This window comes from Ischnura elegans, chromosome 3 (assembly GCF_921293095.1).
Source record: "Ischnura elegans chromosome 3, ioIscEleg1.1, whole genome shotgun sequence".
NCBI classification, from domain to species: Eukaryota; Metazoa; Arthropoda; class Insecta; order Odonata; family Coenagrionidae; genus Ischnura; species Ischnura elegans.
Window position 1 is genome coordinate 14,357,828 of NC_060248.1, and position 18,604 is coordinate 14,376,431.

Consider the following 18,604-nt stretch of genomic DNA (forward strand, 5'->3'; position numbering starts at 1 on the left):
GTTGAATGACAGGTGGAAGGAAAGTATGTCTGAGGTATGCCACAGACGATATGTATAGAGCAGGTGATAGAGGATGTAAAGCAGGATAATTAGGTAGGTGTTGAACGATTCAAATCTCGGGTGAAGACATCGGACACCCCAAAGCAATAATCCTCGAGTCCGAGGTGGTCCATAGTGGGAAAGAAACTGGTCCTTCCCTCTTCGCACGTAATTCACACGCTTGTGGCTTAGACAATGGAGGGAAAAATCAAACTAAAATATGCTACATAAATCATAGCCTATATATTTTGAATGTTGAAAAAGTTAAATCCTTATTTCTTTGTTATCCTGTTATTATTGTTGCATCATACTGCTATATATATTTCTTTAGTGATGTAATTATTTTTGTATTGTATCATCAGCTATTTCTGAAAATCCTACGATCACGAGCCTACGATACGATTCTACGAACTATTTCCGTTTTTATTCTTCATGCACCTAATGAGCTTAATATGGTGAGCCAATTATTGTGAATTGTCTTTTACTCCAAGAGTGGTGCCCAGAACATAATATACATATATTCTATTCCATTTTAATGAGCCCATTCATGACATGGTTTTCGGATAGCTGTCACGGGTCGCACAAGCGCAGCGTGAGTCATTGGGCGTGTGACGAGGGGTCTAAAATATGTCACACATGTGTCCTCATGAAAGGAGTAACCGCAAAGATTAACCCATTTCCGCCCAGAAAACTTTCTCCTTGCGATTGTGAATATATTTAGGTACGTTTCCCCTACGGCCGTCTTTCATAATCCAGGGAAATATTTTGGTGACTCATCAACGTGTTACTTCTGCGTGATCCGTGGTCATGCCAGTACGCTGGGCGGTAGCCAGGCAAGATTCTAATGTTATATAATTTCCACTACTGACCTTGATAGAAAGGGTGAATGTTCATGGAAAGCATAATTTTTCGATGAACGAAAGTTAAAATAACCTATGCAACGCAATTTCTTGTATACTTTTATGATACTTGCATGTAATTTACAGATGGCGTCTATGTTAAGTTTCCGTTTCCTATCCGTCTGCTTGCGTCGGTGGGCTTATTTCGGCCGCCTTCAAAAATAAACTAATACCTGGATTAAGTTATTGCAAGCTTCATTAAGTAATTGAGACCATCCAACAACAAAAATGAGTGCGGGTTTTCTTCAATTCCCTCTAACGCTAAGAATGGTAGGATGTATTTTTAAGATCTTCCCTGCAAATGCGAAATTTTTTAGGAAGAAGTGTTCATCACTAATTGACTAATGACATAATGGTTTAAAAGGGAGAGTGTGAAGTTGGGTCAATGTTCATTTTTAGTTGCATTATATTCGAATTAATGTATTTAATGGATTGTTTGAAATTGGTTTATTGAGACTATGTTAAATTCTTAGTTGTATGAGATTAGAATTAGTGTATTATTTTTACCATGGATATCTATTCTGTTTCTAAACTTTGTATTAGATAGATAGAAACTTGGTATATACACATTCGTTATTCATGTACATCTAATGCTGCCACCAGGCAATAGCCCACTTGCAGCAATGTATAATAATAATGTATGACTGCGGTGGGCGAAAGTTGGTTGAGAGATGGATTTAATTGTATTTAGGACGTGTGTGGCGATTCATCATGATTGACCGTTAATTGATCCTTGTGTTGCAGGTGCCCTTGGAGAGCAGAGATGTTGGTGTTTGTGATCCCGTTAGTGGTGCTGTTGGTGGCGTCGCCCGCCGCACCACGGTGCCTCGAAGACTACCCGGGTGAGTGACACCATTGAAAACACCATATTGATAAGTAGTGGTAGAATTTATGTACAATTCTATCTGATGCTAAGGCCGCGGCCAAAAGCGCCATTAATCAAGTTCACTCGATATCGAGTAAGTTTGATGGCGAAGGACAACGATCTATCTTCTGAGAAAATTACATATTTGCACAAATTTACATTGCATATTCGCATATTTTTTTACGTAACGTCAAAAATATACTTCAGGCATAATGAACTCCACACTAAAATATTTAATCCTACATATTTCGCACACACCCAGCAATAACAGTTGCAAATCCGAATTTCAGATCTTGCACCTACACGCAGTCGCCATTTTCCTCATAAAGTGACTTTCAAGTAAACCTATCGGACATTCACGGCTAGCCACTGCTTTCTTTTGCTTTGTGTCTTACTTCCCGTATTAATGCCTAGAGCATAATAATTCTCCGTAATGACAATGATCTCCCAAGACAACTTAAGCACCACCTCAAACATACGAGACAACTAGCGGTCATCGCCGTTTTAATGACTTCGGTATTATGAGTATTACTGGAAAATCGGTCCTCATTTTCAAAACTCGAATCGACAATTTAACTTTATTATTGGCGCTTTACAATACACCCTTTGTGGCATTCAAAAGTTCCTTTATCCAAAACACTGCGTGCAACAAGTAACTTCGTCCACAGTCACGAGTACGGGGCAAAGTTATGTACTTACACCAAAGATGAAATTCCACATGAAAAAAATCATTTAGCTAAGCCGAGATTTGAACCTGAGTCTCCTGATTTATGGTCAGGTATGCTTCCAGTTATACCATCAAACCATCCTCTTCCAAAGCGAATTTCAGACTGAGAATAACGAACTTCTGAAGTCCACATTGTGGCACAGATGACGCAGTTCGTGCTTGCTAAATAAGCCACTGCCGTAGAAAATAACTCCTACTTAGTGGCTATTCCGCAACGGATGTATTTCAAAATATAATCCAAAGCATATTTCATCTATGGTGTGTATTTCTTTTCCATTCCTGATAGCTGTCGATGATGGAAGAACCAAGATTAATCTGTCATTGCTTTCCAATTGAATTCGAAATAGAAAGAAATTCCAGACCACTCCTGTTTACTTGCCATTCCGATATTCTACTCAGGCGCAGAAATAATGAGTTTGGATGTCAAAATCTAAATGACGAAAAGTGTCTAAAACATATGTACAATCAGGAGCCAAATTATTAGATATCGTTGAATACAAAGAATACGGGGGCCCAAGTATCAAACAATTATTATTGTTCGATTCTTTGGCTCCTTTATTCTAAGGTTCTGCGTCATTCTTAACTAAACTCTAGTCTTAATAAATGCATTTCAATAGTCAAAATAGAAATATTAAACTTCGCAAGTTTCACTTTTTATGTTTTAGATCAGGGTGCGGTAACATGGCTGCATTTTCATGGATTTACCTCAAGATAAAACTGGGTCATTCCAGCCAAATTTGACCTGTAAATTGGAAAATATTGACTCTTGAAGTACTGAATTTCGACCAAATTCGGCAAAACACCATAATTTGTTTAGAAAATATAAAAGCAAGTAATGGCTCATTTAAAAGGTTTTGAATCAAAAAAAGGTGACTAGTGGATTATTTATGTTGGCGCCAAGATGTATATATTGCGCTGCTTTTTTATTGCCAAGGTAGTAATGATTGTTGCAGATGCTCATATGTCCTTTTCGAGTCAACTTGTACATTTAATTTGTATTTATAATACAGTCCACTAATTTTCTTTATAAAGCGGATTTTTCTTAGTTTTTCCCTACTCCTTTTGCGCAAAAACATTTGGTCCTTCGGTCCTTTTTTGCTGTTTTTCTTGAAACAGCAAAAATTGCTTCTAAATTACGGAAGGCAATTACAGTCCAAGGATTGTCACGGCCACTAATGGTCCAATGGTCGCTCTCGCTATTAAGCATTTTGTAGCCAATCCTGGATTCTAGAACTCAAAAGGGTCTTCATTGATACTGCATTCTACTCATACTTCAGACTTTGGTGGTTGCACCAATATAAAAACTAGCCGATATGTGTATTTACAGCTTTATATTCACTATATTGTATTTCCATCATAACTAAAATGAGAATAATTTTTCGATGATTTCTACCTCTCACAAACAGACTCATCAAATCGGATTCCATGAAAAGCCTCGTGGTTATGCTCGCAATGACTCCATGGAATTGCCGCTGCTAATAACCAAAACACACATCGCTTTCAGCATTCCGTTTATAGCGCTTGATTTTCACAGCGGCGTCAAATACTGTGTTCGCATCTTATGAATCCGAGCTGCTGCTTCTTTTTTTTACTTGATACGCCGGCGCCGATATGGTTCAGCTGATAACCTTCAACATCGTCCTCTTTGCAGCCAATGATCCCTCTTGCTTCAGAAATATATTATATATTTTGAAAAAAAGAAAGAAAATGCATTGGCCGCGAAGTGGCTTGGGGTTATCTCGTGCGCACAGGAATAATTCTTTCGAAGGCTTTTCAGGGAGGGGGAGTTATGGATTTCGACAGACATCTATTGAGTCGTCAATAATCAACACTCAAACGTCCCTTTTACGGGCAAAATAAATGCAGGACGCTTTAAAAAAAAAATACCAAATAATAAGACGAGGGAAACAGGCATTACGGACAAAATCAGCTCCTTCTTCTCCACGACTGTAACTGAATTAATTAGAAATTAAGGAAGCAAAAGTCTAACCTATTAAAAGTAAAATTTAGATTGAATATTTTGAAGATTTAATCTAAATCCAAGAGCATAAATATCGCATGTGTTATGATCCCTTGTTGCGTGCCGAAAAAACGACATCTGAAATCAATCAGTCCTGCTGTTTTTGTATTTCGATAATAATGATAATATATAATGAATAATATATGATGTTGTATTTCTAGAGTATAATAATTTTTGCCAGATGATCAAGATATTTTGAGAGAACCTTATTATTATGGTAAAAACGATCATATGAATAAGATTAGAGAAATAAACTGCAGGATCGATGGATTTCTGATATCGTTTTTTTTCGAATACAGTTAGGGATCATAACTAATACGATATTTAAGCTCTATGATAGCATAAAATAGGCTCTTCATGTATAGTTAATAACTTATTGTATTTGAAAATACTAATTATCTGCATGAAGAAGGGCACGGTCATCTGATCAAATAAACATTCCTCAATATTTGTTTTCTCATTGCTTTTATCTCAAAATTTCTCAGCAAACACGGAGTAAATTACTCTTTAGGAAAGTAAGTACTAATTAATAGTTCCAGTACTCTACCCAAAAACAGAAAAACTTCTCGGATTTCAATACTTGCAAATATTGAAAGAATAACGAATGCCATGTGTGTACACGATCCAAATATCATGAATAACGCTCAACATTTTTCTACATGATGCAAATACAGTCACACTATTTATTTTAGAGAGGCAGTATGTTGTAGCCCCCACTTGAAGCGGTCATTTGACACCGTTCGACCGACGAAATGGATATTCATTTTAAAAAATTAAATATTATTTTTACTACTAGAGTGGCAAAGCTTTTACACGTATTTGTTTGGGGACCAGTAAGAGACTCGGTGGCTACATCCTAAGCTTAGATTGATTGAATAATTTAGGACATATTTCTTCGGAAGCAACACAGGGAACAGCGTCAGAGAAACACGAAGGTTGTCCTGATCCGACACAAGCGATAAAATAAGAGGGAAATTTTCCCGAACAAGTAGGTATAGGAATTTGTTTTGCCCCCGGTTGATAAAGTACTAAAATAAATGGTAGGTGGAACTAAGTATAAAAATATATATCACACATATCTACATTTCTTTTTTCTGTTATCGGGTTTCTAACACCCTCTGCCGCACGCCTATTATGGCGACTTGGGGGGTAGTATGTAGATGTAGATTCTTTAGGGTTCTGCCATAAATTTTTCAATGATTATGTATTCCTTACGCCGCATCCTTTTTTGCTATTATGTTCTCCAATCCGAGGTAATTGCCTCTACTCCAGCTCTAAGTATAAACCTATATACTACCCCTCAAGCCGCCTAAATAGGTGTATGGCGGGGGGTGCTAGGACACTATCCGTTAGCAAATAAAAAGTAGATAAAAGTAAACGAAATTACGACTAGTGTATATGAAAGTCCTCATTGCTCGGGGAAAAACGAATTCCCATACCCATCCGTTCGGCAAAATACCTCCATTTTCATTTCTGTCGGACCTACAAATGAAATGAGCTTCATACATGAAGCTTTTCGTGTGTTCTGAAAAATATTCATCCTCAATTGCTCCAGCAATTTAAGCCCAGCGCTCATCCTCCGAGTGTCAAGTGGCTCTCAGCCTAATTTGTTTCATATATATGCATTGAGCATATCGTGTGCGCTGCGCAAAGGTCATGAATTAATCTGTCTGAATTTCTTTCCCCAGTGGTGTCACCGGCGAGGTTCTTCAACTACGAGGGCGAACTGAGGAACATCACGCTGGAAGTGTCGAATTTGGGCGCCCAGCGACTCACCACCGAGATCTTCAAGATATTCCTCGAAGTGAGTTCTGAATTCCCTCCCAAAACAGCCATCCGCCTCCTCCCACGCAATCTTAAATCGAACAAAATCATTTCCCTCTTAACCATAGATCATTCTCTTCGAGAATTACCCGACGTTCAAATTAATCCTCCCGAAATGTCCTGCCAGAAAATTTTTCTTTTCCCTTAACAAATAATGATGGATCAATTAAGGATTAGAATTACATCCATGAAGCTTTGTGAATTGCAGTGAAATTATCAGAGCATTAATATGCAGGGTGCGGGAGCACAACTTCCATATTTAATGACATTGTTCCGATAGATTCCTCCATCAATGACCTGGGTGTTACTTTCGACCCAAACTAACTTTTCTTCCGCACCTCAACAAAATTAAATCCAAGGCCATGTCAGTCGTGGGAGTTCTTTATCGACTGTTACCGATCCAATTGCCATGACAGCTATTTTCACCGGTTGCGTTCTCCTAATCCTCGAGTACTGCTCCGTTATTTACTCCACTGCCAGTCCCTCCGACCTTAAAATTCTTGAACGCCCAGTTAATATCTTTATTTCAGTATTCCGACACCGTGTTCCTCACCTCCGTAATTCTTCTCGTTCTGAAGTAATGTCTGCCCTATCATTGGTCCCACTATCCTCTCGTAGGAATTTCCATGATATTTCCTTCATTTACAGTGCCTTAAATGGCAAGTTCCTATCCTCAGATATGCTGCCTTTCTTTTCACTCCACATTCTCTCCCGCTCCTTCCGTAATAACCACCTACTACATCAACCTAAATTCCGTCTTTCTCTCTCTCAGAGATCGCGTTTTTTTTACAGACTCCCTACCTCTTTCAATACCATTTCGACTACTTACCCTTCCCTGGATCTTTCAATGCCCATCAGATCATTCAAGAGGCAGCTGCGAAAAGCCATCAACTAAATCCTTTTTTTTTCTTTTTTATATCCTTTTTATAGTTTATATTTGTTAAAGCTACAGATTTTATGTTTTGTATTCAATGTAAATGCCTTTTGGCTGTTTTTGAATCATTTAATAAATAAATATTTTAAAGCTTCATGAAAGTCATTTAATGAATCAGATATTCGAACATGCCTCTCAAATAAGACCACTTGCGCTGCGCTACAATATCAACCGACTAAAAAATGGCGCATATTTTAAAAAAGAAGGTTATGCTGCCGCACCCCTAGGACCAGCTACGCTGGCAAGAGCCATGGCAAACGCCAGAAATCGGTTTATTCAGCGTGCAGAGAATGGGAGGCCGGAGGCGTCACTTAACCTGATTTCAAATTCAAAATTGCATGAATCAGAATTTTAGATAAGTACCTAAATTATACAAAAAAAACATTTAAAGAATTCTGATTCATACAGTTGGTTTTATTAAGTTTTGGAAAATCGAAATTATGTAGCCTCAACCTTTACATTGAAGATACTTTCCAACTACGACGGAAATAAACTAAAATTTGCTCATCAACATATTGAAGATACCTACGAGCAACAACGGAAATCAACTCTCGCAATCAGTTAGCGATGTGATTCTTACGCCCTCTTTGGTCAGAAATATAAAAAAAAGAATCAAAGAAGCAAATTCAGGATCATATTCAGATCCATTTGAATTAATCATTCTAGTGAAATTTACAAAGGATATTTCGTTCACAATGGCACAGCGCCACTACAAACATCTAGTTTTTACTGGAGCCCCAAAGTACGCTCTGCTTATCGAGTCTTTGTGTTTTTTTTCTCCCGCAGGAAGTGTTGGGCTATCCGTACGTTTCGACGGTGGAGCAGGAGGAGCACTTCAACGCAGAGGGTGCATTCCAGCGCCTCGCTGGTCCCGTCGACGAGGACAGGGCGCTGTGAGTATTGCATCCATGTAATTGGCGTCCATTTCCCTCACACAAGCTCATTCCTCTATGTCCCTTACACATTTCGACCACTGCCAGGAGCACGAATATTACACCTTCACCCTAATCTCAACTTCAACAACAACTTCACCTTAAACTCTAGAAAAATTATTATTAGAAGTTCTAGTATGATATGGTATATAAACTACACATTACAACCTCCAGCATTATGCAAACAGTATCCCTATTCCATTCTCCAGTTACGTGCATAATCCAGGAATTAAGTTGAAAGCTAACTCATCGTGGGCTAGTCATCTAAATAATACTTCGAAGAAAGTAATTCTCTACTTAATTCGTTAAAAGTTCACAAAAACTTACTTCCCTTCAATACGAAAAAAATTCATTTACATCAACGCTTACCTTTTCTTCACTCAATATCAGTTACTTTGTTTCCCATGACCAATTGAATTAGATCACCTCAAACTTTGTCGAGCCTTGGGGTCATTTTGGACTTTCGTAGGGGCGAACTTACTAATACGTATTGCACACAGCTACATTGACCCAACGTCAAATCCCGTAGAGTGCCTCCAGAGACCCATTTGCTTATTTTAAAAAATAACCTGGTAAATATTTATCAAATGGGTTCCCTACGAGTCCCTGAGATTATACAATGTCCACTGGTAATTATCCAAATATTTAAGGACATTTTAGACCGATAATTTGAATTTAAGTTTTTTTCTTCCTAGTCACTCAAGTCATCGATGTGCCTGTGAACCGTCTTCATTTTGATTTTTTGTTCCCATGAAGTTTCCCCAAATAATAAATATTTTTTAATATCTGTTATCTGATGTTGTCATTTCCTGATTGGATGCAGGGTGCCGAGCACCATGGTGAATCTGGAGGTGTGGGTGCCGCCCAATGTGGACGCCAGCTCCTGGTCGGCGTCCGGCAGCGTGGAAGAGGCCGGACTTATTGGACCGCCCGGACGGTGAGTGTCAATTGTTTTTGAAGTTAAAAATATCATGTGTAAGTAAATTGTACTCATAATTAGTAGCTACAGAGTAGTTACTTGCAATTTTACGCCAAATTTTTAATAGTAGTACAAAATGATTCACCGCTAAGCGGCATATTCATATTAACCTTTTTAAATAGATAATAAACATTCTGTAAACTAAATTTACCTCATGATGGCGCAAGGAGGAGAATAATATTGTACTCGTCATCAACAGCTTGAAGAAAGATCTGAGGTTTTTCAGGCGTATGATGATGTTTAAGTTGTTTCGGGTTTCCCACCAGGTGAGGTTCTCCATCTCTGCCGACGTTTCGATGGCCGTGTCGTCCATCGTCATCTAGCCACTCATCAACAGTTTCGTTTGACGCCAGCCCTCCACTCAATATTCTTATCGGGCAGTCTTTTGACACCTACATTATTCTTCTGCTTTACACCATTCATGATATGCTCCATGCATATCATCCGTGGTCAACCTCTTACGTTCTTCCCTTCCGCTTGTCCTTAAACGATAATTTTCATTTTTCCATCGTCTCTCGTGATGTGGGAGATTAAATTGTCCCCTCTTCTACCCAAGGTTTTCAAAAGACTCAGCTCATACGCTTCTTAGAACTAATGAAGTCGATGGTGGGTGAATTAACTTTCTGGAAGCTATGCAGGATATAATATAGAATGGCGTCATAGATAGAGGCGTGATAACGTCAGAGAAGAGTCATATGATCAACATTAGAACCCTGATAACTCGAATTTCGATATCTGGACACTCCGGGGAAAATCAACAAGCCTGACACATTTTTTCCTCACACCTATAACGAATTTTTGAGGGGGCTCAGGCCCCCTCAGGCCCCATGGAGTCGGCGCCACTGCGGACCAATGAGAAGACGCCTGACTTCCAACGGATTTGCACGAAAAACGGTCGATAGCACCGCTCTGCACTTCATCGACTTGAAGAAGCTAGCTGCATTTCCGAAACTCTTGTTTAAGATGGACGCACGCAATGCAAATCCCGTGAGCTTTTACGCTGAATATAATTGTGAATTCAACTGTTTTTATTAACATTATCATTAACACGGTCGTACACACAAGCCTCACCACTTCCGATATTACTCCTTTGTCGGTCCTGGAAACCCATTTAAGAGGCATTTATCAATCATAAATAAACTGCGAAAGAGAGAAATTTCCTCGTGCAAAGACACTCCCGGTCACGTGCCAACTGAATTCGCAAGTCTGTATCGTCACTGTCAGCCGCCTCCGTCCTACAGTGCCCTCAGCGGAGGAAGAAGAAGAGGTCGGCGGTCAAATCTTGACGAGGTCATCACGATTAATGTCTCTTCAACTTTCATAATGAATTGGAAGTATATCTACGACACCAAAACTCGATTTTAATGCAAAATAACAAACTGACCTCCGTGAAATCCCAGCTTAGAAAAAATAAATAAGCCATCACTTATCTGTCTTTGTGGCGAAACTCTCCACGCTCGCTAATAACGAGCGAATTCAAATTTTCCTCCACCCTTTTGCGTTGGTGATCCATGATGGTAAGCAATCAACAATCCATAGTGAACCGAAATGAAAAAGAGAATGGGGGCGTTCGCTAATCCCAGAGCTTGCAATTCACTTAAATAATTCGGTAAACAAAAGGAAAAGATAACTTATTAACCAAAAATAACAGTTCAGGCATTCTCTTATAGATTAAGAATAAAAAAATGAAAGTTACCATCCACTTTTCAAAAGTCGATAACGTCATTATAGTTTTGGTTCATTCACTGGTTCAGTAAATACCATTCCTTGAATGAGAATGTAAAAAAAACAACGAATCACTTGAGACTAGTGAGGGTCGAGGAGTTGCTGAAAAAATGGTAACACGCTCGTCATGAGTTCGTGACGTCATCAATATACCTGCGAAAAGGTTAGGGCCTTAGATTTTTCATCACGAATAGCTTGAAAAGCAAGCTTCTGATTGAACGCTGGTAAAATACGAGTCACTTTCTACCTCGAACTCCTATCTTGTATGGCACGATGTGGTGTAAGGTAAATTAGACATCGCAGTATTTCCACTGAGTTTATTTTTGAACGACTCGTTTCGTCGTTAGAAAATTTTCAAGTGCATCATATCCAGAGAAGTTCTTCCTCAATATGTCCTGCTGCTGACAGTGGCGGATACATAAGGGAGGCGCAAGGGGCGCGCGCCCCCCCCCCCTCGCGAAGCTGCACTCATTGCCGAACATTGCAGAACCACAATTGTAACTTTTTATATCATAAGAGAGCATTGTCTTGCATATGCGTAAAATCAGTTGATATAAAACTATCTTAAATTTTGCATGTAAGCAATCAACAATCCATAGTGAACCGAAGGGCTATTACTTTTTATTGCGATATAAGTACAGGTAGCTCGAAATATCTTATGCGCCCCCTTGAGTTTTTTCTGCATCCGTTCCTGACTGCTAAAGAGGAAGGGGTAACGGGAAGGATGGGATTTGAGCACAACCACCGAGAATATTCTTGGTTTGAGTGTCGGGAAATGGTGAATAATATAAGGTAGATTGTTGGAGAAAGGGTCGTTTTTTTAGGGTCTCGGGATAGGTATATGGGTGGATAAGAAGGGTTCCAGGAATATTGCAGCAAAATAAAGTCAGGCGGAATACTGCAACGTCTTTTTTGTATTAAAGCTAATAAGTACATCAGTCACCTCGAGTCGTGCACAAGACTTGAATCTTCATATATTTATGCATCTCTTATTATTTCGCTTGTTTGCAGGTTCGGCTGGTTCGTGCCAAAGGTGTTGACGAGTCACCTGAATGGCTCGCTGCACTGGACCATGTTCAAGAACCCACGGATCGCCTCCACCTTCAACATCCCCCAAGTGCACTTCCTGGAGCACGTGACACCATTCCTCAAGAACCCTAACACCAACAGGTGAGCCAAAAACCCCAAAACAGCAGCCCAAAAAGAATGAGCCGATGAATGCATGAAAAGCCAGAATCATTTTGCCAATTTTGGAGGTTTTAATTATTTAGGTGTCTACAAGTACGAGAGCTGAGAATTGGAATGACCCGGAGAATCGAAAGCTATGCATGTAAAAAGTGACTAACGCAGTCACGCGCCGTACGCATCACGAGCACGGACGCAAAGATGCTCACGCCAAGGGTGAAATTAAACGAGAAAAAAATTATTTGGCCCAGCCAGGAGTCGAACCCATTCTTATCCCCGATTATGTCATGGCGAAGTCACCCTTGAGGCAAATAACTTTGTGCCCGTGCGCGTGACTGCGTACAAAGTCACTTGCCACATGCATCGCTTTGGAAAATTTCCGCCGGGGATCCGGTTGGTGTAGTAGCTAGAGTTTTGGCTTCGCAACTCGTGGGCTCGGGTTCAAATCCCGGCGGAGGCAGACTATTAAGAATTGAGTACTTGAGTACTGCTACTTGAGTATTGTGCGGAGGACACTTCAAGTGCAACACTCCGACCGTCGGATGGAACGTTAAACAGTGGTTCCCGTGGAGTTATTCCCGAGCCTCTCTTCTCTCGAGAAAGATTGGCTGCGTCCCATCGAAAAATAGAGCACCCTCCCCATTGAGCTCCATATTTTTATACTTTCTTACTCTCTAATATGGAACCTTGGTAACTTTTCCCTGGAAAATTATTTATTGGCACGACGCGTATGAGGCGTCATTCTCAAGTACGCCTCAGCGTCGAAACGCGTCGTACCAATAAATAATTGTCCAGTGAAAAGTTACCAGGGTTGTGTATTTTCATTTCAACATGGATTTTCACAAAGTTAAAGCCGAATGGTTTGATTTCCTCTAATAAGGAGTTTTTGTGTATCCACCCTAGTGCGAGAAGAATATTTATTTGATACGCTCGTGTGAGTCACCTTCAAACGTGCATATGTGTGTTTCTCTTACGTTTAATAAGTCTCTCTCTTTGTTCTCTATTGCAGGGACTACTGCGTGAAGGATTTCTGCTCGGCGGGCGTGTTCGTGCCCGAGAATTGCAAGACGAGCGCCTCCGCGTGTGCCGTGCTCCTCGCGGACAACCCAGGTGAATATAAACGACGACTCTCTCGGGTAAACTACCGCGTCAGTCGCTTCCTCATCTACTTCAGACAACCGAATCTCGAGCTCACATCCCCAAGGAGGATCTGAATATTGCGCGTTTAAAGGTTTAAGGGAATACTGAATAAGTGTTTCTTGGTTTGTTACATCGTTGAAACTTTTTACTTATAAAAAATAAAATGGCGCTAATTTTACGATAAAAAGTGACACCCATAGCTCTGATGTGTGATTTCAGAGATCAATGCTCGTTAATCATCAAAAAGTAAACAAAAGCATCCAAATATAGGACCATCAAAGGATATTTTGGGGCAATAAGCTGCCATATTGTGTTAAAAATGTTCCGACTGTCATCACATACAAAAGGAGAGATAAAAGGCTACTTTTATGCTATAGTTATTCCAATTTCAGAGATATTTTAAGTTAACTGAAAAAACTTGGATCGTAAATTACGGATTTTTGGCATATTGTTTTTATTTACATATTTTATTGACAACATGATACCGTGAATCATTATTCATTGAAGTAACTATGCATTACATTTTACATGACTATAGTTAATACACAGTAATTTCCTTATGTTATATTCCTCTGGCCTGAGAATCGAACCACGGAGCTTTGGTTTTTCGCGCCACTGCGCAGTCCACTACGCCTCAGGTTCAACTCGACAAATTGCCTTTACTCTTAACGTACTCGGATGGCGCAAAGGTCTGCACGGTGGTCATAGGTACGCGGTTCGATTTCAGGACCAAGGGAATTTGTCCTCGGGGGAATTAATGACATTTTCACCGCCGTTGCTGAGGCAGAGTAGAAATATGCCATACCTAAATTTGATAAATTACTATCACTCCATCTTTGGGAAAGCATATCATGATTTCCCTGCTGATGTTAGGCTTCGAGTTTAAAAAATCCACGCGAGAAAAGCGCCGAAACATTTTTTTTTCAAAATCGATCAAACCTTTCGATAATGTTTCCGATAATTCACCCATATTTTTTCCATTGGCCTTAGGGCACTGTAATCTCAAGTTAAGGGCACCCTATGTTTAATGTATCGCTTGTTTTATTCTATAAACCGGTGTGAAGAGTGCAGTTACAAATACGTGCGAGCGTCGAAGTCACCCCCGTGCACCTGTAATCACGGACGTTGAAGTCACCACAGTTGCAATTTCACTGAAGGAGGTGTTTTTCTCCACAGATGACACGTGGTTCGTGGTTTCGCAGATAGAGGAGCTGGGTCTGCTAGTTCGCGTGGCGTGGGTTGGCCCCAAGCTCAAGGAGCTCGTCGAAAGACTCACGGACCTGTACAGCAAGGGCCTCGAGGGGCCGCGCTCCCTCGTCGTGCTCACATGGAGGCCAGGGAATGTCGTACAGGACCTGCCCATGGCCCAAGACCTCGAGGGCCCCGGCAGGCCAAATCTTCTCTCCTGGTAAGACCCTTCAACTCACCCCGGCAGAATTGTGACAACACTTGATGGTGGCGGGCGTGTGCCTCCATTTTCAGAGATGGAATGAAAATAATCACATTCCTGACTATTCGTATATAAATATTAATGACAGACCAAGGCTTCAACTGTCCTAATATCTTGATAGTGGCTGAATAAGATCTGAAACCTGGGCCAGTAATTACAATCTGTATCAAGTCACTAAGCATTTGACGTAAATTTTAATTTTAAATAAATTAATTACATTTTACACAAGATCCTTTTCACGTCATCTTGTAGAGCGTCTTCTAATAAAGGCAGTTCCTCCAAACCCAAGATACTTCCCTTCAAATCCTAGTTTCTCCGCTTCCCATGTCGTAGTCCATCCAAATCCCCGTCTTCACAGTTAAACTCCATTCCTCTCTCGCCATGCCCATATATTGTCCGCATTTCTAACCGTTGAAAAAAATTACTTTCTATGTCAGTGTGCCTTTGATCTATTTGTGTTGCAAAGAGATGTCTGCTCGATGGGAGCTCATACACCCTGGATGCAAAAATAATAAAAATGGTTTTATTCCCCATAATACAAATAATACTTGAAGTGTGCATAGACAAAGATTAGGAATTAGACACACTTTGAGACTTTCGCCTTGCTTTAATGCTGCCGACTCATTCATTCACAAATAAATTTTAAATTGATCTCTTCTGCATTCATTTTGTCAACTAGCACTTAACTGAAGGAGAGCAAAATCAAAATAATCGATGAGGACACATAAAAAATACATACATATAATATTGAGTGCAAAGATAGAAATTTTACTAAGAAATGAAAAAGAACAACACTTCATATTATTCCCGCATCACTCTTCGTGTGTTAGCAATAGTTCCTATCTTACGTAAATGAGCAAATACTCCACCTCACACATGCACACATGACGTTGAGTTATTGACAACCATGATGCACGTATGCATATATTTTTGCATTTTTTCGCTTTCCCTCGACACCCGTGAAATACGGGGCACTGCATCCCGCCCGTCTGTCATCCCCTGCCAAACTGCAATGAGGTGGTTCTCATCTTGATATTTTTTCTGGGTGCAGGACGCCGATGAGGTCGACGCCTCGGCCGGAGGAGAAGGATGAGGTGGGGGGCAATTGGATCGACGTCGGAGGCTCCGCCGCCCCCACGCTGCCCCCGCGGTGGCGCGAGTACGACGCGGTCACCTTCCCCCCGTGCGAGGCCTACCGCTCGCTCGTCACCAGCAACTGCAAGTACGAAATGCACCGCCTCGTCAAAGTGGTGTGGAGCAGCCTCAAGGAAGGAGCCAGGACAGCCTACGAGGTATCCTCACCTGCATTACATGTATAGCGGTGATGAAATTCAATGGGTCGAGTGAAAACAAAGTCATGGCGCCGACGTCATAATTTTTGGAAAATAAAAGTATTGTGCTTCGCAAGGTTCACTGTTTATGAGTACGTTCGCCACTTAAAGACCCCGTAAGCCTAATGAACCCTGGCGCCTACCAGATTTCCGACGAATGTGGCCAAATCTACGTGGAATAGACTGGAAGAACAATAGCCACCTCGCTTGAGGAGTGTCGGAGGCATTTAGGACTTGAAAAGCCCGATAAGTCTGCTGTGGCTGAACATATCATCGCAGTGGACCATGAGATTAAATGGGATAGCACCAAATTATTCCCCCGTTCCAACACCTTCTGGGACAAGCTTGCTAAGGAGTAATTAGGATCAGGCGTAGTAATAATACTTTTCATCGAGACACGAGGTATAAATATAGCAACGCATGGAAACCCATTTTTTTATTAAATAAAAATTGATAGAACCCCTCCTTTTTATCCGAATTAGATGTTTCCGGCAGACCAGGAGTAACCTGATGGTTAAAAATGTTTATACATCTCTACGCTTTTTGCTCACACAAACTTATTCGTTCACCCTGATGGCGGTGGACGAATCATGCGTTGAAATGTTGGTGATATGTCACCGGTGTAAATCCCAAGAAGAATTCACGCAAATAGTTTGCAGGAAAATAATTACAATATATTTCAGTGCTTATAACTGATGAGCACGAACCAGGTTCCATAGAATAATTACAACTTCAGGTGGCTTAATCATGATTGTATCGTCATTTTTACGAAAATCGAGTGCAGAGATGAAGGATTAGGGGTGGGTGGGTGTTGAGTTATTAGGAAGAAAGGGAGACTGGAAGGGTTAATCGAGTCCAGAAGGGATAGGAAGGATTAGCGGTTTTAAGATTTTTTCAGGAAAAAAAGCAAACAATAAAATTACTGAATTAAAACGACCTATGCGTATACGTCAAATAGGCGATTTAAAAAAAAAATTCATAACTCTATCACCTGTAGTTTGCTTTTCTTACGAGACGTAACATCAACTTTAATGGTTTTGCATGAACTAAAACTAACTTTTGGTCACTCTGCTGAATTCTGAGAGAATGGAATTATAATAATATGGATACATTTCAATAAAAATGGTAATAGAAACTTCTGCAGGCGTATACATTTCGTATTTCTCGTTAAAACCTGTGCTAAAAAAAAACTCAATACTGCAGGCGATCCATCGCGTACGCTTCACGAGCAGCCAGTATCGGGGTCTGTTGGAGAGCCTCAACAATCATCGCGGTGGCGGAGAGGACGGAGAGGTGCGGCAGCTGGCGTGCGGCTGGCTGCGGCAGAACACTCGGGTGTGGAAGGCGTGGGTGCCGCACTCCGACAAGCAGAAGACTGCGCTCTACATCGGAGGCATATTCCCCATCTCAGGGACCACATACACGGCGCGAAGCGTCGTCACAGGTGAGACAATTGCAACATACTGCACACTGCATATCTGTGTCATGTTCACATCTATCATTGTATCTCATCCAGAAGGTTTTACTCCTCACCCACCATGACTAGCACTTCGTCGTTCCTCCTCCTTTCCGTCTACTTCACCTTCTCCATTATGATCCATTTAAAGTGTTGTTCCACTTTTAGTCTGATAGGATAAAGATAATTAAGCTCAAATATTTGTAATGATGTTCTGAGTATCTTAATACATATTAATCAAAATATTTGGCATCAAACACTGTTCTACTTATTTTATTTTTTTAAATGTATTAAACCGATTAAGGTTGGTTTGCATGGAGTATTTACGAAGCATTCTGGCAGTATTCCCTCTCTAAATGGACTTCCCTCTCAAATTCACAATTAACACCTACTGCCTTTCTTTCCTTCTGAAAATCCTATTCTCTTCCTTCCTCTCCCTTGTGTACCCAACATTCTACCCTCTAACGATGTTTTCAACATACCCTCCCCGCTCAGTAATCGCTCCATCCACACCCTCTTGTCTCCACCGTATCTCATCTCGAAGTTTTCACTCCTCGCCCATCATGTCCAGCCCTTGGTCGTTCCTCCTCCTCCTCTCAGTCCACTTCACCTTTTCCATTCTCCTCCAATCCTAAATCTCGAACTCTTCAAGACCGAGAGGTACGTGAGCGCCCTCTTATTACATTCACTTCCCTGGCGCACCGGTTTTTCTTCCATATTACGCGAACTGTTCTTCCAGTTCTGAAAAAAACGGTCGGGTGCATTGAAAAACCGCCACTGGCCCTGCTCCGCACTCTTGTGTTGCATTATCTCAGGTGCTGATTGTGTTTTAAATGTTTCAGCTGCAAACATGGCGAGAGAGGCGATCAACAACAACGACACCGTGTTGCGTGACTACCACCTGAACCTGTACGCGTACGACGGCCAGTGCAAAGCGGACGTTGTCATGAAGTCCTTCATCGAGTACATGCGCCTCGACGACTACAAGCACTTTGTCGGCATTCTCGGTGAGTAAACGATGAGCAAAACACGCATAAACCCACTTAACGGTAGTAATAATAATGTTACAATAATTTATTCTTCCAACAAACAAACGGA

At 40.8% G+C, this 18,604-nt stretch overlaps 1 protein-coding gene across 1 annotated transcript in view; it reads left to right on the forward strand.

The window, feature by feature from the left end:
* Nucleotides 1-18,604, forward strand: part of LOC124154916 — a 44,997-nt gene that overhangs the window by 12,989 nt on the left and 13,404 nt on the right. Inside the window, exons 2-11 of the mRNA XM_046528689.1 lie at nucleotides 1,683-1,780; nucleotides 6,239-6,354; nucleotides 8,095-8,201; nucleotides 9,064-9,177; nucleotides 11,956-12,114; nucleotides 13,139-13,239; nucleotides 14,446-14,677; nucleotides 15,771-16,011; nucleotides 17,254-17,494; nucleotides 18,349-18,513. Of these exons, the coding sequence (XP_046384645.1) occupies nucleotides 1,683-1,780; nucleotides 6,239-6,354; nucleotides 8,095-8,201; nucleotides 9,064-9,177; nucleotides 11,956-12,114; nucleotides 13,139-13,239; nucleotides 14,446-14,677; nucleotides 15,771-16,011; nucleotides 17,254-17,494; nucleotides 18,349-18,513 (1,574 nt within the window). The remainder of the gene's footprint in view (nucleotides 1-1,682; nucleotides 1,781-6,238; nucleotides 6,355-8,094; nucleotides 8,202-9,063; nucleotides 9,178-11,955; nucleotides 12,115-13,138; nucleotides 13,240-14,445; nucleotides 14,678-15,770; nucleotides 16,012-17,253; nucleotides 17,495-18,348; nucleotides 18,514-18,604) is intronic.